Genomic DNA, 24,250 nt, shown 5'->3' with positions numbered 1-24,250 from the left:
GGATGAAAAAATATATATATATAAAAATGACAGAATTATAATTAGTAACAAGTACTTTGAGGAAAACTGTGATGAGGGTCAGAAGGGAGATGGTATAAAGTGATTCTTTTAGATAGGGCTGGGCAGAAAAGCCACAAGAGGTAACATATGAATAAAGACCTAAATATTGACAAATGACCTATCAAAGTCCTAGGAGTACTCTAGTCAGAGAGAAAGTTAACTACAGACTGTAAAAAGGAGATGGACTTGGTGTGTTCCAAGAATGGCAAGCAGATAGTTTGGCTTGCATGTAGTGAACGAGGGAAAGACTAGGGGGAAATGAGGTTAAGCAGTAGTAAATGGTTGAGGGCTGTCAAACTACAGGCTGCGGGCCAAATCTGGCCTGCTGCCTGCTTTTGTAAAAATAGTTTTATTGGAGTGCAGCTATAGAACTGTCTATGGCTGTTTCTGGACTACAACGGGAGATTGGGTAGCTGTGGCACAGGCAATATGGCCCACAAAGCCTAAAATGCATACTTCTTTTTGGCTTTTATGGTAAAGTTTGCTGGCCTCTGATTCATGGGATGCAAGCTAAGGTAAAGTGTACAGATTATAATGAAAATCCACTGGAAGATATCAGGCATTCTAAAGGGAGGAGCATAACCAAATCTGTTTAAAATAACCATTCTGATTGTCATATGAAGTCTTGTTAGGTGGCAATGGTAAGAATTCAGGAATCAAAATGACGGCAGTGAAGATGAAGAGAAATTGATAAATTCTAGGCAGATTTCAGAATTTGAACAATCAGATTTTGATAGACTAGCTATGCAAGTGAGAGAACAAAGGAACTGGCTACCCTTTTAAGTTCTGAGCCTGAGCAACTGGAAACCATTAATGAGACAGGGAAGCAGAGTTTTGTGGGTAGGGGTGGAAAATGAAAGTCAAGAGCTCTGGAGTGAACATGTCACTTAAAAGATGCTTTAGGATACCCAAGTAGCAATACAGGAAATTGAATATAGAAACATGAGCTCACTAAAGAAGTTAGTCTTTAGTTAGAATTGGTACTATCAGTATGTAGACTGCATTTATAGCCACGGGACAGGATGAACTCACTTAGGGAGCTATAGACATATATGACAGTAGTTGCAGAATTAGAAAACTCAATGTAGTAGTAACAAATTTATAATTTAAACTAACCACTGTCACAGATACACATTTAATACTTTTATCTCCAGAAAATAGAGCACTCAGAATATGAACTATTAATTTTAATTTTGGTAACAGCCTATACTCAATGATCCAAATACATATTTGCTACTTCATGAGTAACTTGATAAATTTTAAACTCAAGACTATGCCAGTAAGTTCTTAGTGAATACAAATTAATTTGTAGCTGTAATTTACACAAGGAACAATGGACAAAAGCACAGTTTTTATAATGAATAAATTTATAATTTATCAAGTCCTGATAATGCTGTTAACTACTACTGTAACCATGGGCAAATCATATGAACTCTTATTTTACGTTTTGTAAAATGATGAATTTGGACTAGATTGCTTTTAAGGTCCCTTCCAAGTTGTGAAATCCTGCTTTATAATAATAATTAAAAAAACAGATATGCTATTAAAAATTGTATTCAAAACAAAATAAAAATTGTATCTGGGCTGCCTGTTAGATTCACCATTGTGTGTTCTAGTTCTGGATAAAAGAGAGTAAGCATATTCTATCCTCTCTCTCCCACCGATTACAAGTAAAAACCATCCACGTGATAAAGCAACAATCTGCGACTTCTGAAAGCAATAGCAGACACACAGGGGAAGGAAATCAGAACTTGAAGAATGAGTTTCCTGGTTGAAAAAACCTCTCTTATTTCCAGGCCTAGACTTGAAGACAGCTCAATCACAAAAATGTGAGCATGGACAGAAAAAGCTCTGAGACCTTCTGGTCAGAGGATAAGGAAGGGGGACCCTGTGGGATGGAGAATGTTGGGGGGAATGCTATCTTCTTAATTTTTCATTTTGCTCCTCTGCCCTTTATCAAAAGATAAGCCTCAGTCATGAAAAGGCATTCCTGTAGTGGTAGCAGCTGGGCAGGCACCTACAACTCCAAGAGAAAATCCTTCTCCCTGATCAGAAGGAAGGAGAACAGGTACCTCTATGATTCAAAAAGTGTAATTTTCTCTCTTTTCTTTGCTACTCAGCACCAGAAATGGACCTAGCTGCAGAAATTATGTAACAACACAGGGGTCAAAATCCTGGTTTTCTAGTCAGAGTACCCCCCCCCCCAAAAAGAAATGAAAAGAAAAGACGTGGCCCTTGGGAGTCACAAAGTATGGAAGAGATCATGGAAAGAAGGAAAATGGAGAGAGGAACACCCGAATTTTGTGTATGAACTCCCAGGCTCATCCTTGAATGATACATTTATGGAAGGACAGCAAAGTATAGGCTTTGAGAACTCAACTATGGTTCAGAACTTCGCTCAGGTTCCAGACTTGCCCCTATTTGACATACATGTGAGAGAGACCTGATTAATAATGCAAAGGCTTTAAAAACTAAACTGAATTGGAATCACAGCCACAGAAGACAGACTGTGACTTGTGAACTGAATTTAACTGAGTTGATTGCCTACAACACCAAAAATCTCAAGAGGATTCAAAATGCAAAAATTCAAAAATCAAAGTTCTCTAGAGGATTTTTAATAAGATCCAAAATCTCATACATAATATTCAAAATACCCAGGGTACATTCTAAAATTACTAGAGATACAAAAACCAGGAACATCTCAAAGATCATCGAAAAAGACAACCAAGATATGCCAAACTCAAGATTACCCAGGTGGTAGAATAATCAAAGACTTTAAGCCAGCTACTATTAACCGTACTCCATGATGTAGGACAGACTTGAAATGAATGGAAAAACAAATTTTCAGCAGAGAACTAATCAGTATAGAAAGATCCAAAAGGAAACTACAGTACTGAAAAATGTGCCTGAAATAAAAATTTCAGTGCATGGGCTTCATAGCAGAATGAAGAAATAAAGAATGAGGAGTCAGTGAACATGACAGATCACTATAAACTACCCAATCTGAATAACAGAGAAAAATTAACTTTTTGTTTTGTTTTTGGCTTTTTTGGGGGGTGGGAGGTAATTAGGTGGTTTATTATTATTATTATTACTATTATTATTACTATTATTATTATTATTATTATTATTATTATTATTATTATACAGAGGTATTGGCGATCGAACCTATGACCTCCTGAATGTTAAGCAAGTGTTCTACCACTAAGCTATACCCTCCACCCCCTGAAAAGTTAACTTACTTTTAATCAGAGCCACAAGTTCCTGGGTGACAGTATCAAAAGTTCTAAGATTCTTATTATGAGAACCCAGAAAAAGATGAAAATAAAACTGACACAGAACAATTATTTGACGAATAGCTAAAAACTCCCCTAATTTGAAAAAAACCGTAAATTTGCAAATTAAAGAAGCTTACTAAACCTGAAAGAGAAAGCTACAACTGGACATAGCAGAATCCAACTGCTGAAAACCAAAAATAAAGAACAAATCTTGAAAGGAGGTAAGATTATAATGACACACCATGTATATGTATAAAGGAAGAATAATTCAAATGACCATAGAATTTTCATCAGAAATAACAGAGGCCAGAAGACAGCAGAATACTTTTTTTAAGTGTTGAAAGATGTGTCAACTTAAAATTCTCAATTCAGTGAAAATATCCTTCAGGAATGAAGGCAAAATACACACATTCTTAGATAAGAAAAGCAAAGCAACCATTAAAAACTAAACATAAAGATAAAACAATACTAAAACGGGGGTGGGGGACAAACAAAAAAACCAAACTAGAGAGAGTAATCAGAAAACAATATAACAGTAGATCTAAATCTAACCATACCAATAATTGTGTTAAATGTAAAGGGTCTAAAATAGCAATTAAAAGATGCGAATATGCTGTCTACAAGAAAACTACTTTAAATATAATTAATATATATACCGGTAAAAATGGGAAAACATATCTGATGAAACCACCAATCAAAAGCTAAGGATAGTATCAGACAAGGGAGACTTCACAATAAGGAAAACTACTATGGCATTATATAACAACAAAAATTGAATCACGAAGAAGTCTTAACAACTGTTAATGTATATGTACCTAGGAACAAAGCTTCAAAAATCCATGAAGGAGGAAAAACTAACAGAACTGAAAGCTGATGAATCCACAATTATTTTTAGAGACTTCCTGTCTAAGTAATAAACAGAATAAGTAGAAAGAAATCAGCAAGGATATAAAAAACCTGAACAACACTCAAAAAAATTTCCTTCACTAATATTTACAGAACACTCCATCCAACAAGAGAATATTCTCTTCAAGTGTATGTGCCACATTCACTAGAGACTATTATCTTTTTAAGGCTAAAAAAGCTTTTTTAAATTGATATCATACAAAGTATGTTCTCTTATCATAATGGGATTAAACAAGAAGCCAGTAACAGAAAGATACCAGGAAAACTTGCAAATATTTGAGAATTTAAAAAGATATTTGAAATAAATAATCCATAGGTCAAACAGGAAATGTCAAGGGAAGTAAGAAATATTTTTAAAAACAAAAATAAAACATACCACACTTTATGGGATGCAGCTAACAAAACGCTTGGTGAGAAATTTCTAGCACTAAATATTTTGTTAGAAAAAATGTCTCAAATCAGTAATTTAAAATTTTACCCTAACAAACTAGAGAAAAAAAAATACCCAAATCCACAGCAAGCAGAAACATGGAAATAATGAAGAAATCAATGAAACTGACAACAGAAAAGAGAGTAAAACAATGAAGGAAAAAACTGGTTCTTTGAAAGTATCAAGAAAGTGCATACACCTTACAAAAAGTGCAAATTATCATAATGGAAGAGAGGATTCACCACAGACTCCACTCCCCCAAAGACACTTTAAAAAATAAAATAGTATAATTAATGGTATGTCGAAAACTTTGACAATTTAAATAAAATGAAGACAAATACTATACAATTTCACTTACACATGCAACCTAAAACAAACTCACAGAATAAGAGATGACTTGTGGTTACCACAGGGAGAGGGTGGGGGGAGGGAAAGGCGGTCAAAAGGTACACATTGTATGATACACAGAAAAGTTGTTACGAGGGTAAATTCTAAGAGTTATCATGGGGAAAAATTTTTTTTCCTTTACTTTCTTTTTATTGTATCTATATAAGAAGATGGATGTTAGCTGAACCTAGTGTGGTAATTATTTCACAATATATGTAAGTCAAACCATCATGCTGTACACTTTAAACTTATACAGACATATATATCAATTATTTCTCAATAAAAGTGGAAAAAAAAAAGACCGATTCCCTGAAAGACACAAATTATTAAAAGTCACTCAAAAAAAACCCCTGATAACCTTGACATCTGCTATATCTATTTAAAAAAATTAAACTCTTGGCTAAAAAGCACCTGAAAAAGAAAACTATATGCTGAAATGGTTTTGATAGACAATTTTATCAAAGTGGAGATAATATCAATTCTATATAATCTATTCCCCAAAACAGAAGTGTAAATACATCCAACTTATTTTTAAGGTCAGTATTATCCTAACACCAAACAAGACAAACAGAGAATAAGGAAATAACCCATAGACCAATAGTCTTCATGAACACAGATACAAAAAAATCAACAAAATATTAGAAAATCGAATCCAACAATACATAAAAAAATATATCATGACAAAGTAGAGTGTGGGAATGCAAGACTGGCTCAACATTTTAAAAAAATCAATGTGATACAATGTAATACTAATTAAAGAAAAAAAACCACATAAATAGACGCAGAAAAAACATCTGACAAATTCAATGTCCATTCAGGATAAGCATCTTAGAGAAATGAGGTGTGGAAGAACACGTCTATTCTCACTATTCCTATTCAACACTGTACTGGAATTCCTTGCCAGTGCAAAAAGTCAAGAAGAAGAAATAAAAAGGCATACAGCTTGGAAAGGGAGTAATAAAACTGTCTCTATTACCTACACAAAAAATCCCAAGGAATTTACAAACAATAAGCTAAAAACAAACAAAAAACCTCCTAGAACTAAGTGAGCTTATTAGCACGGTTGCGAGATACAAGGTCAATCTACAAAAAAAAAAAGGTATTTCTGTATACTCAACAATGACCAATTTAAAAAATTTAAAACCAGTACCATTAACATGCTTACTATTTGCCTGGCACTGTTCTAAGTACTTCACAAATACTAACTCATTTAATTCTCAAGCAAACAAAAAATAACAAACCTACATGATGTAGGTATTCTCGGGAGCCTGGCAGTCTGGCTCCAAGTTAAAGCTCTTAGCTACTCCATTATTCATCACAATGGGAGGAACTTTTAAAAATACAGCTCAAGGGTGAGTGCCAGGCACTTGTAATTTTGAAAAAGTCCAATAGGGGATCATCCTGATGCACACCAAAGGATGAAAACCACTGGTTTGTGATAAAACTTACAATTCAATAATAATTTGTAATTCTTCAAATATAATGATGGTTACTATCATGAGAGACTATATCTGCAGTTCCTGTTCCTGTTTCACGGAATACTCTTTTCCCAACTCTTTTTCAAGCTAAGTTGAAAGTCTATTCATTCTTCAGTTTTAGGCAAATCTGTTAGTCCCCCAGGTAGCATTCCCTGACGTCTAAGTTTGTGTTAAGAGATCTGCTTATCTGTTCTATTTTTTCTGCCTGGCATTTATGACAGTCCAGTAATTCTGTTACTTTTATCAGTATTCAAGATTTGGCTAAACTTCATTGTTTGTCTCATTCACTATTGTACTGTCAATATCTAGCTGCCAGCGGACACATAATAAATATGTATTAAATGAATGAACTCAGTGTTTTTATAAGTAATGAAAGAAAGCATAGATCCATCTATAATCAACAATATGTTATTTGTGCCTCTCTGGCCTTGTGAAGCTCTGTAGTAATCAACTTTGCTAACAATTAATATATTACACTGATTATGAAAATGTTTACCTGGAAGTTTAAGTTTTCTACAGCAAGAATTACAGTGATGTTTTGCTCTGAAATTTTTTATTGCATCTTCTCCTAGATTTGCTGGGCCAAAAACCATATCACAGGATCTGTGGAATTGGTAGTAAAAAAAAAAAAAAAAAAAAAAAAAAGATCAGTTAACACAAACAGAAATGCAGAATTTGAAATTATAAAAATATGTCTTAATGAAATTATTAAAACTTATTACCTCTTTTCTTCTGCCTTTATCACAGACGGGTCAGTCAAATTTTCACCCACGCCTTTATATGTATATATAAAAAGGACAATTTATATTACATAATTGGCATAACTACTGACATATGCATAATAAAGTCATGAGCGATTCTACAGCATCATCAACAATCACACAACATTAAATTATTCAAAAGAGTGTAGTTTTTCTCCCTTGATATTTCACTACTTGACTTATGACTTCAATATGGCACCAGAAACACAGTTCCTGCGACATGAACAACAGATAAATATCCGAGTTGGTTGGAAGGCATGTAAGCTCCTGATGGCACCAGTTTCTGATGCAACAAGGTCAAGGCTGCAAGCAAATATCTCCTTATTTACAATCTGCTCTTGTTTCACCTTAGTTAGCAAAGAACAATCAGGCACATGAAGGCATAATCTACAGGCCATTTTAAAAGTGTTTTGGATTTTTTAAAATCACAGACTAACATGAATACACCTTGCAAAAGATTTAAATTACATAAAGAATAAGGTTGTGAACATCTTCCTTCAACTCTAGCCCTCTGGAAAGCTATTTAAAAAGTCTGGTTAACTCTTTTCAGTCTCTCTCATCTATCTATTTACATAAAGAAAGAAAGAACAACTACTGATATTTGGATAATCATAAATATTTAACCCATTAGAATGAAATCTAATAAAATGGTTAGAATTTCACAATAGGAAAAACTAGAATTAAAACATGATACTAATTTCTACTCAGATTGGCAAAGATTAAGACTATGCAGTGCTGGAGAGATGGTGAAGAAATGAGCATTTTATACACAGTGTTGAGTATTAAATTCCTACAACCTTCTGGAAAACTAACCTGGCAGTCGCTATTAAAATTACATTCATCTCTAAAACTAAAAATAGGGTGACCATCTTGCAAAAGATTTAATCATGCTATGCCTACTACAGACTATCATGCAGGAATGACTCAGATTTATCAATAACGACCCACAAGATGTCCATGATATTTTGTTAGCTGGGGGAAAAAAAATAAAACACACATACATTCATATATACTCATACACAGCATGATCCTAGTTGGAGGAAAATCACCATAACACAGAACAAAGTGTTTAAAAATAAGAAAAAAAATTGTATATTTGTCTTCATAAAGGTAGAGAAGTAGTAAAGATGAACATTTTGCATTTTTTTTTATATATTTCTGTATTGCTTAACTTGTTTGTACTAATTGTCTAAAATATTTCTATGAAAAAAATGGCTCCATGAACATATTAATTATGTAGATAACATCATAATTACTATTTATTAAAAATAATTGCCATCTTTTAACAGTTCAGACAAAATCTGTTTGGTCTCACTTCCTGTGCATGTCCTGTGCACAATTAAATGATACTTATCTAAGAATATAACTTAACTAAGATTTTTACTTAATTGGATTGACCTGTCTAATAACATACATCAGAGTTTTCACTATATATATATCACTTAGTCATTTATGTAAAATGATAAACTATTGAAAAAAGGATAGCTATTTCTATATATACTTTCTTTCTTGAGCTGAATCAATACCAACTATTTACTTTTCAACAAATCTCTTACATCTATGAGTATCTATAATAATGAAAGAAGTCATCAAGTAAAAAATATTCCAAACAATTGTTTTTATGTAATTTTGAAATCTGGTCTGTGTTGACATTTGAAATCAAAGCTTCTCTTTAGCGGACAAAAAAAGGAACCTATAATGCGAAAGTATCATCCAGGCAGAGCTGGCAACTTGCTCCATTTTATTCTCCTTAGACCCTGCTGTGGAGCTGTAGAGATATTACTCTAAGCAAACCTGCCCTCTCCTAGCCACAATTTTTCTTCTTTCACATGTATGAAACAGTCTGTCTACAAAGATGGCTGTGATCAGCTTTTCCCTCGTATACACGCATGCCGCTCCACTTACAAGTGCTGGAATCTATTCCCTACCTTCTGAATCTGAGCTGTTCTTACTAATTCCCTGGACCCATAAAATATGGTAGGAGGGATCTGGGCCGGTTCTGGGCCTAAGAGTTTCTGCTTTCTCTCTGGAGGAAGCCAGCTGTCATGTAACAAGTCTAATTGCCTGAAACTACCATGCTACAAGAAAGTCTAAGCTAGCCAGCCATGAGGAGCAATCACTTGGTGGAGAACTGAGGAATTCAGTTGTTAGTGAACAGAGACCCAAGACACATGGCTCCAGTCAAGCTGTCCAAACTAATCTGCAGCCATTTGAACCTTCCAACGGGACAGCAGAGATGAGCCATCCCCACCATGCCCTGTCCAATTTCCTTAACCAAAGAACTATAAGCAAATAAAATGGTTGTTTTAATCCATTAAATGTTTAGGTAGTTTAATTCACAGTAATAGATGACATAAACACCAGGAACAATAGATACCTGTTATTGTTTTAAAGAAATGGTCTTTATATTTTTAAGAGACTAAGGCTGCACATCTAAGACTAGAACAGGGGATTTCACATGTTTTTCCTTATTAAAATATCTGTATTACCTAAATAGCAGTTAAGATAGCCAGAGCCCACTCTTCAGAGCCCTCATGGCTTTATGCTATGTCTGTTATTCACTTGCTTTTTTAACAGCTTCCATTAACCTAAGATTTTACTTATATATAAATTGGCAGATTTTCTGTATATTGTTCGTAACACATGAATAGGTGAGAAAGTACTGCACAATTTCACTTTAGCAATATTTCAATAAGTTTACCTTGTAAATCAAGTACCAGTAACTCCCCTCTTGTATATTCGTAAGTCCAGTGGCTAAAGGCTAGCATGATCTCTTCCAGTGTATTAGTTGGAATAATTTCATCACCATTATTATTGTTGTATTTTCTAAATTCTCCAGTCATACATTCTTCCACAGCAAACCACTGTCCTGCTGAATGGCAATACAGCAGGAAAACTTCAAGGAACCTTATGAAAAATAGTTACAGATATTACTAGTAGTTTTGTTAATAAAGATCTAATTGATCTTTAAAATGGATAAATAATGAAACATTCAGCTTCAATAAAGCAGGTCAAAAGAGAACGCTATCCACATAACACTAAAAGATCCCAGAAATGTTAAAAGATTTACCTTGGAGAATATGGTATGGATTTCGGTTTCATTTGGTTGAAGGCAAATGTGAGCTTTTGTGCTGCTCTCTGTTGTTGAATTTCCTACAGAACAGACAAATGCTTGTTCAACACTGAAATTAAGACTTAATCATACTTTAGAAATAAAAACATGAAGCTCAAATAATGCTTCACTGTTTGCATTCACTAGCACTTACTCTGAGACACAGATGCAGAACTGTATCTTCTTTATAAATACTTGACCATGTGTTAATCACCTCAGGAAGAAAAGATTTGATAATATAAAGATGTCCTGATTTGAGGATATCATGTTCTGACCAAGTACACTGTACTTTGACAGCTCTTCGTAAACCTCCTCCCATCTCCTCTTTACTTAAAAACTCTATTTTGGCACAGAGGCCTAGCTGTGACCAAGAAGACATGCTGTTATTCAGTATGTTGGGAGAACTCTCTTCCAAGCGATACACTGTGACAGGCTCACCTGTAACATGAATGGACACATGTTAAGGCCAAATTAAGACTCTAAAAATGACAAGACAGAAATTAGCAGGTATCTTTGGTTAAGATTAAGCAAGGAATAGAAGATGAGATTAAGATGTAGTTTTATAAAAGAAGTTCAAGGGCAAGAAATACTCAGAAACCAAGAATCTAATAATATCTCTAAATTCACACGTATTTGGTAATGATAAGCATTTTTGGAATCGTGAACTTTTCAAGAAAAACTTTTAGAAAGCAACTGGACTTCTAAACATTACTAAGTTAAACTTTTAGACTGGAGATTAGATCTGTTCCACAAATCCTGTGATGTCAATTTATCTAACTGTAATTACTAAATAATGGATCAAGAACCTTTCTGAATGAAAATATACCACTGCCTCTGGATATGTCAGAAATAGAAAAACCAATACTGCTGACATGTTCTTCTTCTATTAAACAAACCTCACTTCTGCAGTAATCAGGCTAATTAAAATTTACATGAAATTAACACTTCTTAATGTGATCCTTCTTTTAAAAACTTCATATTAACTAAGGGTTTATTTTCTCTTTTATTTCTTTACTATATGGACTTACCTCTTGGAGGCACAGGTGTAAATGGAATGCTCTGGGATAATCTCATCAAGTTATTTCTTTCCACAGCTGCACAGAAATAAAAGAGAAATAATGAAATCCCTAAAAGCTCAAAATATTACTAAATTTTGTTTTTAATATTACTAACCTGAGTAATAATAATTTGTATCCATAACTGGCTTAAATGGAGAAGCAAGACCTGAAACAGCAAATAAACAAATGAGACCCTTTTAAGAAGTACTAATGCAGCATAAATTTTTCCTCAGGCTTTCTCATATAATCATCCTGAATTTCCTTCATGTAAGCTCTCTTCAGAAAAACAGAAAACACAAGTAATGAATTATGTCCACCATGTGCTTTATTACCCTATTCCATTATGCCAGATTAGTGGTAACTGCAAAAGGGCAAAAGTACATGAAGGTCCCCGTCACCCAACACACACACATACTGAGAGAGGTTGAAGGCTGTCTCAGAGGAAGAGAAGGGAGAAAAAGAGTACTTTGGAAGGTAATGGTGTGGTCAGGGCAACATTTGCAAAGGAGAGGAACTATTAAATTGCATGCTACACTTAAGAAATTGCAAGCTGTTTGATATGAATAGAAGAGTGGTTTTCAATACTAATTTTATATACATATCTGTTTATTTATCAGAATCATCTGTGAGACTTTTTCAACATATACCTACCCATTTCTCATACCAAAATATTCTAATTCTGTAGGTATGTGTCATCATACAAGTGATGCTCTACAAGTATTTGGATACGCAATTAAGATTGCAAATTAATGAGCAAGAGTATAGGCATACCAGTAGGAGGTAAAGCTGAAGACGTAGAGCATTTGTTAATTGTTAAGAAATATGTCATGTTAATAAAGGACATTGGATTTTATCTAATGACAGTGCAAAAATGTAAAGCAGAGGAATGACAAGATCAGATCTTCTAAAAGAATCATTTTGGTGGTAGAAGAGAAAAACAGACTGGAAGGGAGCCCAAACTAGCACAACCACTTTGTAAAACTACTTGGTAGTAACTACTAAATGTGAACATATGCATACCATACCCTGCCACCAGCAATTCCACTCCTAGGTATATACTCAACAGGAAATAACTGCATATGTTTACCAAACAACATGAACAAGAATGCTCAGAGCAGCACTATTCATAATAGCCATACACTGGAAGCTATAGAAATACCCATCAAATAGTAGAATGGATAAATTCAGTATAGTCATACAAGAAAATACTGCGTAGTAGTGAGAACGTACAAACCATCACTACCCACAGCAGTATTTGTGACACTCATAAACATATGTTGGGAGAAAGAAGCCAACACAAGAAGAGTACATACTGTATGATTCCACTTATATATATATATATATATATATATATATATATATATATATATATAAAACAAATAAAACATAGCTAGCTAGCTAAAGACACATACACATACACAGGCAAAACTACTGTGTCATTTAAGGGGCAGAGTTATAAGAAGAAGAGCACACAGGAGCTAAGAAACTGGCAATACATGTTTTGTGATCTGGGTCCTGATTACATGGGAATGCTCATTTAGTGAGAGTTCCCTGAAGTGGAGGATCAGCTGTACTTTTCTGTATGCGTATTATATGTATCAATAAAAGGTTTTAAAACTGATGAAGGTCTGAACTGAAAGCAGCAGTGAAATGTAGAGTGGAGGGTGGATTCTAGAGCTGTTTAAGAGGTAAACAGAACAGGACTTTATGAGTGCGAGGTCAAGGGGTCAAGAATACCTCCCTCAGTTTTCACATAGCTGACTGAAAGAGTACCACCCACTAAAACAGGGAATGTAAGTGAAGGAGACTGAGGTAGCAAGGATGAAAGGGAGGGGGGAGACTATAAAAAGATCATTCACATGGTGAGGTTTTGTATTTGTGAAACACCTACAATGAAGAGAAACGAGCCGGGAGAACTTTCTACTACTATGGCTTTTTCAAATACGAAGTCCAAAATTTCTTACCTAGGACAATGTGGTATTGGCTAAAATAGATCATATACAATCCTCACTCTTTCACATTAAATCTACCCTGTGGACTCACCATTTAATGTTCCTTCTTCAGATGGCCTAAAGAAACACCAAAAATTATGTTACAATTTTAGTTTTGGCTACCACAAAATTTTTTATTTTATGAAGTTATTATAATTATTAAATATAACATTATTAAAGGCATTCTGAGATTGCAATTCACTTTTGTTTGAATACTTGCTATTTCCCTTAAGCCAATGCCAAATCCATACACGGACATATCTACATCCATATGCATATACTTTATCAACAACTTGTACCTCCAATTTATGCCTACATAAATATTATTAGTAGTTTGGTGCCAAACTGAAGGTTCAGTACTAACAGAGTAAAATATTCCATGATTCCTCTATTTGTGGAGATTCATTCCAGTACTATAACAATGCCTTGAAATGACACTGCAGATTTTAAAAGTACTGGAATAGAACTGATGCAAAGAACTGGGAGAACAGCAAACAGACATAATTTTGCAAAACTTAAATGTTAATGTTCAAAAAAATATTTTCCAATGTTGAATGTATTTATTTATTACAATGTATATTGGTAGCAAGTGGCAGTTCTATTAAATCCACAGATTCCATTGCAAATTAGACAAACAGGTGTAGTGGAAGGAGAACGGAATGGGAATCAAGAAAAATGGATTAGAGGCTTAGCTCTCCCATTATACAGTTACGTGGCCTTGCTCAGGACTAAAAGGACTAGATCCAGAAAGAAGCTCTGGAGTAGAAGACCTTGATAATCTCTTTCTGACATTCTCTCTGATCCTGACGTTTCCTATTGGTTTTCATCTTAATGATGTAAACATTTCCTCATAGAGAGTATTTTGACCCTAGCCTCGTCCCCTTTTCTGCTGCTGCTAAACCTCTTTTTTCTTAGCACACAGAGTACTGGCCAACTCCATCTTTCTGGGTACTTCTATGGGTCAGCATCTTATAAGTCAATGTTCTCTAGTTAGCTGGATTAACATCAGCTTCAAGTACCTAGTCTGTATTTATATCCTACAGTTCTGGTTATACAAGACATTATTGTTTGAAAAGGTCTGATTATAAACAGGTCTTCCAAGTGCCATTCAGGGCAGGATACCCCCCAAATTTGAACTGCATGTAGCCGCTGGTTTTTCTTCTCTATATATTCACATATATTCTGATACAGAGAAGGAACTAGGGAAAACACTGTGTAATATATAGTATTTTCCCTCAAATTGGCTTTACTTCTCAAGTAGTCCATGTCAGAGAGTAACCCTGCCATGCTTCCAGTATCAAGTGGGTGTCAAAACAAGATTTTTTAAAATTTCCTTTGGAATCCTAAAATACTAATTTCAAGGTTGGAAAAACAGAGATTATCTTTGGTTCTTTATGTTTAACCTACACTGAAAATGTTCACTTTCTGGGGATGACAACTTGTCAGACTGCCTTTTTGTTTCCACTTTCTGGATTACAACATCAGCTTTCTAGTGGATTTCCCTGTACGCAGGCTTTCTAAAGTACACTGTGCATTACTGTTGTAATTATTAAAGTGCATTCCAAAAGGAGATGTGAGACCTGCTGATGAGAACAATGGGCAGAGAAATTGAAGCATCAAACTAGGTCTTTGAACAAGTTTATTCAAAAGCAAGCTGGGAACAACTGAATAATAAAATCTTAATTGTATCATTACAAGGAAAATTTTAGTAGAGTTATAACTATAGTCTGACTATAATTAGAGTATAACTATGTAAAACCATAAATTTAAATGTATACGTTAACTCAAAATAAATGATTCCTCAATGTCCTCTATTTAAAGACAGGAGATGCCAAAATAAATAATCATCAACATTTAAAGTGTTAAAGAGATGATGCTAAGAGCAGAAAAAAGAAAACATTCAATAACTATGATAGTTTTCAGACTTAATGATAAGAAAGGGCTTACTTACATTTCTCTGTTTGCTGGTCTATCTTGTAACCAATCCTTTAGTCAGAAACAAAACAAAAACAAAAATTAATGGAAAAAGTCTGTAGATGAAGCATAACTTTATCTGTTTTGTATCCTATAGCATGTTTTAAGAATGAAGGGCTGAAAAGTTAATATGATTTGTTTCATACCACTGAACTAATAAAATTAAAAAATGGATATAAAAGCTACTATGAGGCCATCCCATATGGTAGAATAAAGAACTCATGGGTGTTATTTTCTACAACATAACCATAGTCTAGCTAGTTCTTTGTTTCTGTTGACAATTTTGTTTTCTTAAAATACACATTTGTTTCTATGACTCAAAAAAATATTATGCCAGTTGCCAAAAGAAAAACACATCAAAGTATAAAGAGAAAAATCAAAATCATGCAAACTGTGAACAAAGAAATCACTAATAACAGGCATATTTCATTGAAGCTTTTTTATGTGTGTACAGTAGTCTTTATTCTGCAGTTTTATAATTATATTTCTAGATGTGAATTTACTTTTACCTCCCCAGCTTGGGACTTATGTATCCCAAATTTGAATTTTCATATATTTCATCCATTTGGAAAATTCTAAGTCATTTATAGTCTCTTCAAATTCTGTCTATTCTTCTCAAGGCCAATTTAGAGGTATTTTCCATATCTTTTTATGCTTAACACATTTTCCATGTAATTATAATTTTATATTACATTCTGGTCCAATTCAGTAAAGCTCTCTGTGCCTAATCTGTCTATTTTAATCCACATTGAGGTTTTTTTTTTAATTTCTAATTGTTTTTCAAATTTTCCAGCATTTCTGAGTAGTACTTCTTACTTTTTAAAAAAATATGTAATACTTTCTCTTATGGCTTTCATCATACTTATTTTATAATCTCTGCAACCAACAATTCTATTATCTTGAGTTATTAGATATCTAGTACTGTTTGTATAAGATGGCTCCCACGAGTTTTGTAATTTGGCAATGTGAGGTCATCTTCAATGGAACTTTATTTGTGGAAAAATTGTGCAGTTTAGGTTCAGGATGAGTCCTTCCAGAAAGGAAGAATTGTTACCGTGGAACTGTATTCACTAATCCCTTTTCCCTATTTAAATAATCTTTTTAATAATACAATCTATCTCCTTACAGCATAGTATTTTTTTTTCAAGCTTCAAAAATGTTTTAATAAGAATGGACATCTGATCAACTTAGAAGATCCTCTTGTTTCCTTCCTGCATAAGATGGTGGCAATACGCCAAGCAATAGCAGCAGCAGATCAAAGGCTTTAACAGGGTGAGATAAAACACTGGTGTACGAACATACAGACTAAAATATCCAAGGGATATTTTATCATGGAGATGAATCCAAATCCCATTCACACACTGAACTTACAGTGCCCAGTTCCATGCAAAACCTGGGATTCCTCCCCCACCTGTCCCAGCAGCTTCCTGGGATCTTCTCCACTACCTTTGCTTGTCCCACCTGGGGCTAAAGAAAACTGGATAAATGAACTTGTTGTTTTCTACAGAACCTCTAGGGCCTCATGGTCACATTGCTTGGCAGGGTATGAGTGAGGGAGAAGGTGTAAGTGTGTGTGTGACATTCAGTCCAGTGGGACAGGGCCAAGTTAGTAAGTTCTTGATGATCTAGGATCATAATTATGAGCACTGATTTCTATACTCCACTATAAGGGAGGAATTTATTTGCGTTCTCCAAGCTTTGTGTCTTGGTTGCCAGAGCCAGCTTTTAAAGACTATTTGTAAAATCAAGTATTATGTCAACTGGCTGGGAATGACTTTATATAATTAGTTTCAATTCAGAGATTCCTGCCTTTCTTTCTTTTGCATACATTTTTTCTTTAAAAATTTCTCACCAATCACTACCGGAAGAAACTATTTTCTGTAACTGCTACCATGCACTGAGGTCAGTTTTCTAAGGCAGAATTTTTTTGAAAGTTAGATATAATCTCAAATAAAATATCACCATCTTTAGCTCTTCTCTAGTAACTATGTATTTTAAAATATGCCTTTGTTTAATTGAAATGTACAAACCGGTAGTAAAGCTGCTTTGGAATCTACTTCATGAGTTTCTTCTGTAGACGGCCTTCTACTGCTACTTTTCACTAAAACAAAATTTAAAGAAATAAAAACGTTAAACAACGGAAAAATTTTATGACCAACTAACCAAACACAAAGTGTTTCCAGCCTTAATATAACTTTCCTAAGATAACTTTTCCTCTCCCTAACACTGCTGAACATTAAGAGTTACATGAGGTCATGGGTCTCCTGACAAAATATCAAAATTTTTCAATTTATTTCTGTGAAAAGGCAGTATTTTTCCTCCAATTTCTTATGTATCCTTCCAAAGATATTTTGTGTTTGTATACATACCCCTGCTTTTTTTTTTTTAACATAAGTGCTAGTATGATTTATATTATATATCTTAGGGGGTTTTGTTGGCAGTTTTTTAACTTTAAGCTTAGAAATCTTTCCATATCAATGCACAGAGTACTTCTCTATTCTATTTTGTTGACAGTTATATTAAACTTCATACAATGGACATACAATAATTTATTTAACCAAACTCCTACCGATAAACATTTGGTCTGATTTCAATCTCTTGCTATAACAATGTTGCAATAAATAATCTTACACATAAATCATTTTATAGTAATAGAAAAACAGAATAGTTCATCTTTTCCCCCAATTTAAGATGCCACATTTGCCATATTTTGTTTGTTTATGCTAAACAAACTTCAGAATCAAGCTTATTTCCAAAAAAAAGTGAGGATGTTAAATTTTTCATTAACTTAAAATTAACTTAATGAAAAAATAAGGGAAAAACTTCATAATGAATTGTAAAGTGAAATCTTAGAACGAAAGTTGTATCCCAAGTGTAAGGGGCAAAAAGAACAGATCGAAAGAATCTAGTGTTGATTTGATCAAAATTATGATATAACTACACTGGTGGGAAAGGGTACAGACATTTGTGTGTGGATATGTGTTTGGAAAGGAGGAGGGTAGTTCAATTCTTGCCTTCTTTAATGGGAAGTCAATAGCTATTGCCTAAAACGGAAATAAGAGGATACAAAATTGTAGGCATGCTAACTTTAGAAATAATATCCATGTTATCTGAAAATGATGAGTTTTATTTCTTTCCTCCTAATCCTTCTTCCATTTATTTTTCTTCCTTTTTCCCTCTGGCTAGAATGCTACATAGAAATGATAACAGCCAGAATACTTGTCCTGTCCTCCACCTAGAGCTTTCAGTATTTCACTGTGCAGTATGGTATATGTGATAAGTTTTTATTTATGTCCTTTATTCAGTTTAAGGAAACTCCAATCTTTTCTTACTTTCCTGTAAGTTTAATCATGAATGATGCTGAATTTCATCAAATGCCTTTTCTGCAGCTATTAAGATGATCATATGATTTTTTTCCCCTTTAATCTGTTGCTATTATGCCTTAATCATATTTCTGAATGTTAAACCAACTTGCCCTCCTCAAACAAATCCAACTTGGGAAAGAAAAGATGGTGAGGCTTTTCTTAAGGAACTTCATAAAGATTGTATGTGCATGACTGAAAAGCTAAATAGTCAGTGTATGTGCATATAATAACTATGACTCAAAAAAAGCAACATATGGAAACATCTCCAGGCCATTTAATTTTTAAATGAAAAATTAAAAGTGCAGGACAACATGTATGGTATGCTACCTTTTGTGTAAAAGATGAGAGGTAGAAAAGACTGTATTGTCATATATGACTGTGTAAGCATGGAAACTGAAGAGGAAAAACAAAATTAACATGGCTACACATGGGATTGGAGTTGAGAGACTAAGACTGATTTTCAAAATTCTTGTGTATATGTGTGTGTGTGTATTTTAATTCTGAACCAAATAAATATATTAGCTATTTTTGAAAGTTAAATTAGAAAAATAAGCTGAGTAAATGACTATACAGATTAAAACACAAAAGATTCATTTGTAAAAGTTAAAATCAGCAGATCTGTAAAAACCAAGTCTTTGGATTTCATCTTTTAGGACTAAACAATTTATAAAAGAAAAAAAATGTTAGGATTATGTTTCATTCAAGGTTAATTGCAACAACGATGGACTGGAATCTTTATTTTCTGTCTCCCAAAACATCCACTGCTCAGGTGTGTGACATACATAAAATACATTTAAAGCTTAAATTAGTATGTTTGCTAACATAATTCATGTAGTCAAACACTCACCTTGTTCTGAATGAAGAGGAATAGAGGTTTTGTGACACTCAGAAAATCCAGCATGAGAACTCATGTGTTTCAAAGTGTTTTCAGATGGAATATCATTCTGCAAATTGTATACATACACAATTTAAAAATAATCGAACTAAATTTCAAATCACTGTTCTAAGTAATAAAACAGTAGATAGCTCAATATGCTTTTTTTTCTATCTAGACTCCAAAGGGTATATTACAAATTATAGTTATTTCCTTCAACATCAATTTCAAAAACAGTATCTAAATACCCTACTTGCTCATTGTTCATAAATCCATCTGAATGAATCCTTTTTCATAGTAATACAAGTTCATAAGAAGTTTGGTGGAAAAATAGTAAACTGAGGGGAAAATAAAAAAAATTTACCAATTCATCTAAAAAAGAAAAAACTGGAGGGTGAATGTAGCTCAGTGGTAGAGTACAGGCCTAGCATGCATGAGGTCCTGGGTTCAATCCCTAGTACTTTCATTAGAAACAAAAACAAAAACAAAAACAAAAACAAAAACCCTCAAAGACCTATCAGTAAAGGGATGGAGAATTAAATCATAGAACATACATACTATGGAATGGGGAAAAATGTATTAAAAAATGAAAAATAAAGCTACGAACACGTATTACTTTAAAAAAAAGAAAAAAACTACTCTTCTACACTAACACTGACACAGAGGTAACAACAATTCGGAGGGTAAAGGAGTGGAGGGGCAATTTCTTTTTGGGGGTCTTGATAGCTTTCTTGTTGACCTGTATAAGCTATCTGTATAACAAAGATCTGTCAGATCATCATTTGTCAAATTTCAATTTTTTTTCAGATTTGTTTTGATTTGTCTGTGTTTCATATTTTTAGTTACTCGTCTCTTTACAACCTTCTCTTGATACCTGTTTAAAAAACCCTCCTGGCTTTACTGACTTAATATTTCTATTTTCTTGAGTGATGATTTGAATTCATCTGAGCTTATGAAGTGATATGAGAACATAAAAAGATGTTTCCAAATTTCTATGCAGTTGTCCAATTTGTATTTACAGACAAAGCATTCCCTTTCTCATCAATTTCTAATCCAATCCTTATTAAATTCTTATTTATAGAAGAGCAATTTCAGAGTCACCAAAATGTTTCACTAAATATTTATGTTTCAACTGTACTACCTATATAGATACTTTAGTCTGTAATAGCTAATTATCCTTCATTTTCTTCCTTTTAGTTATTCATTTTTCCAGATGAACTAATTTCATGAAACTAATAGAGAAGAACCAATACCTTCATCTTGTTTCTTTTTTTTAGCTATAAACAGGTCATGCTATTACGTATCTCTAAAATATTTCCAAACTTCTACCCACTGTCAGAAATGTTACTATCGACAGGCATCTGTAGAATAGATAAACAAGATTATACCATACAGCACAGGGAAATACATGCAAAATCTTGTGGTAGTTTACAGTGAAAAAAAAAATGTGACAATGAATATATGTATGTTCAACTGTAACTGAAAAATTGTGCTCTATACTGGAATCTGACACAACATTGTAAAATGACTATAACTCAATAAAAAAACGTTTAAAAAATTTTTTAAATGTTACTACCACAATAAGCTATTACTTTCATTAAATAAATATAACTAATATCTCAAGAAACTTAAGCTTTTCTACCTCTGACGCTTCACACTCTTCACATTACAGATGATTATTTGGACAAGAGAAAATGCTAATAACCTTTTTTCTGTAGTCACAAAGCAACTCCTTTCAGATTTTAGTGATTTTCTTTTGGAACCAGTTCTAGTTATTTCTTGTTTGCTTTATTTAAGTATTTTCCTTTATATATACCCTTTGATGCAATGACACAACAATTTCATAGAACCATCTCTGACAAATTCTAATATGGAACTGATAGATGGGCTTCAAGGTATTTTTCCTGGCTAAAATCCAGGTATTTATATAGCTTGTAAAAATTTATGCTATTTTCACTCTGTAGCTGAGAAATCATACTCTTTGTTTTCTCCTGACTCCTTAACAACTTCACACAATGATTACTTTAACTAGGCCTTGTCTATCTCATGTTCTCCACCCCAGTTCCCATCAGTCTTACTGGAAAAATGCCTTAAAAATATCAGTGCAAGGACCCACTGTACAACACAGGGAACTATATTCAGTATCTTGTAATAACCCATATGGAAAATTTTCTGAAAAAGAATCTATCTATCTATCTATCTAAGATAAACCACTTTGCTTTACACCTAAAACATAAATTAACTACACTTAAAAAAAAAGTATCAGTGAACTAATTTTTTTAATTTGTATAATTTATATACAATAAGTCACACAGATCTTAAGTGATAAAATGATAGCTTAGAGTTTTAGGACTATTTCTTTCAAGCTCTAAATATCTGTGTGACAATCCTCTCTTTCAGTCCTTCTGCCTCAAAAGAAGTTGTATTTTCTTCCTAAGATCATCACCTTTGAGTGTCTGATTTCACTCCATCCGTGTCTTCGTGCCTTTTCAATTATAATTCCAGTCAGCTCTCCTTCCCTTCAAGAAACTCGAAGATGTAACAATACAACTTTTTAAAAAAGCCCTTGGTTTCCCTACTGGTTCCTCTCCCTCATTTTAAAACATTCATAAATCTTTCTTATTTACTAAGCCAATTAAGAAAACAACAAAGCCTTTAACAATTCTGCTACTCATTCAAGTTCTTGAACCATCTTGTTACTGTTGAATCTATAGTGAGGTCGACTCCTCTATTCCTTTACAATTGCCACAATTTTTATTTTGCATCCTCCAGTATACTGAAATTGCATTCATGCAGGCAACCTAATTCAGGGGTCTAAGGTCTTATTCTCCTAGACATTCTCTTTTTGAAATTCTCCTGCACTGATTCTGTGATGACTATTTCTACATCATGATAACTGCTACCTCTATGAATACTACTTTACTGTACCTTTTTTCTCCTCTTAATTTCTAAGATATGGGAAGCATTTGAAGCTCAGGTTTACTTCTCAACTTGACTTTCTCTCTTTTGAAGATACGCCAGTATGTATCATTGATCTTGAATTTTCTCTCAAGCTGTAGTCTTGCTTCTTCAACTACCATTTTGATATTTCTACCTTATTGGCTTACTGTTCTCTCACATTTAATTATTATTATTTTTAAAATATATTGTTACTGAAATATAGTCAGTTTACAATGTTGTGTCAATTTCTGATGTACAGCACAATACTTCAGTCATATAGGAACATACATAAACTTTCATATTCTTTTTAACAGTAAGTTGTAAGACATTGAATACAGTTCCCTGTGCTATACAGTATAAACTTGCTATTTATCTGTTTTATATATAGTAGTTAGTATCTGCAAGTCTCGAATCACATTTAATTATTTTAAACAGAACCTAATCCCTCCCACACTAAATCACATTTTTTCCAATTTAACTATTACTATACATGGTGCTACAGTAGTCACTATTATCAGTGTCTAGAAGCTTCTTTCTTTCCATTTCCATGTGTCTTCGTCAAGATCATGTCACTTCTCTCCTGAATTATGATCAAAACTTTCTAAAAAGCTTTCTGTCTATGGTTAGTCCAATTCATGCTGTACATTTTGCTGGATTAGTGGTTTGATAAGGATAATGAAAAATCTCCAATGGCTTCTTTCTCTGATCAAAGAAATTTTTAAAAAATATTTCACTTGTTATTTAAGCATCTATCCATCTAGTCCTGTGGCACAGATTACAAATGGTCTAGCAAAATGTAATCTCCCCTACTTTTTTCAAACAGCTAAATTACATTTCCACGCCTCCTTTACAATTAGGTGTGATCATGTGACAAATAAATATACTTCTAAATTACCCTAATCCTGGATTATTTTACAGCCGTATTTCCTACAACTTCCTCAGGTGATGAACCTGTTCACTGGTCAAAGTAACATTTGCTTTACCATATTCTATATATCCTCTGGCTTTGCTTCACTACTGTTCATGTTGCTCCTACCTGAAATGCACTTTTGTCTGTTAAAATTGCTACTTATCCTTCCACAACTTTTAAAAGTGGTTAGAAAATATCACGCAAATTATACTCTTATAAGTTCACTGAACATCTACTTCCTACATCTAAAGGAATATGCATATTTCAAGTTGAGTTTCTGACTCCCACATGTACTAAAGAGACTTTACCTGATAAGCAGGCATCTCTGAATACTCCACAATCGTATTTCTTACAACATTCTCCTGGCCCTATTTGAGGCAAGAAATTTAAAGGCAAATATGAAAAGAAAGAGATCCTCATATAATCATTAAATCTCATTTTCCATATAATCACTAATTAAATCCCAAGTTAACAAAATCTAGTTAATAGACATTAAATTATTCACTTTAGTAAAATACGTCATTCTTTTATTTTTTATTTTTAATGGAGGTACTGGGGACTGAACCCAAGACTGGGGCAGGGAGTGGGGGAGATTAGGTTTATTTATTTATTTATTTATTTATTTATTTATTTAAGTAAAATACTTCAATCAGAATATATGCTATTAAAAATACAAATGTTAGTATTTATAGTATCAAAATGCACTTGAGTCTACTGTTTCAATGT

At 33.4% G+C, this 24,250-nt stretch overlaps 1 protein-coding gene across 2 annotated transcripts in view; it reads right to left on the bottom strand.

The window, feature by feature from the left end:
* Window positions 1–24,250, bottom strand: part of TRPM7 (transient receptor potential cation channel subfamily M member 7) — a 98,716-nt gene that overhangs the window by 1,773 nt on the left and 72,693 nt on the right. Inside the window, exons 28-39 of one of the 2 annotated variants that reach the window (XM_015242738.3) lie at window positions 23,833–23,892; window positions 19,648–19,744; window positions 17,466–17,536; window positions 15,413–15,447; window positions 13,514–13,539; window positions 11,586–11,636; window positions 11,441–11,506; window positions 10,567–10,850; window positions 10,371–10,453; window positions 10,002–10,207; window positions 7,262–7,313; window positions 7,036–7,142 (exon numbers count right to left, since the gene is read on the bottom strand). In XM_015242738.3, coding sequence (XP_015098224.1) covers window positions 7,036–7,142; window positions 7,262–7,313; window positions 10,002–10,207; window positions 10,371–10,453; window positions 10,567–10,850; window positions 11,441–11,506; window positions 11,586–11,636; window positions 13,514–13,539; window positions 15,413–15,447; window positions 17,466–17,536; window positions 19,648–19,744; window positions 23,833–23,892 — 1,138 coding nt within the window. The remainder of the gene's footprint in view (window positions 1–7,035; window positions 7,143–7,261; window positions 7,314–10,001; window positions 10,208–10,370; window positions 10,454–10,566; window positions 10,851–11,440; window positions 11,507–11,585; window positions 11,637–13,513; window positions 13,540–15,412; window positions 15,448–17,465; window positions 17,537–19,647; window positions 19,745–23,832; window positions 23,893–24,250) is intronic. The other variant, XM_072962452.1, reaches the window with a different exon arrangement.

Source organism: Vicugna pacos, chromosome 6 (genome assembly GCF_048564905.1).
Source record: "Vicugna pacos chromosome 6, VicPac4, whole genome shotgun sequence".
NCBI lineage: Eukaryota > Metazoa > Chordata > Mammalia > Artiodactyla > Camelidae > Vicugna > Vicugna pacos.
Note: the sequence above shows the minus strand (reverse complement) of the source record. Positions and strands in the feature narration are given on the sequence as shown.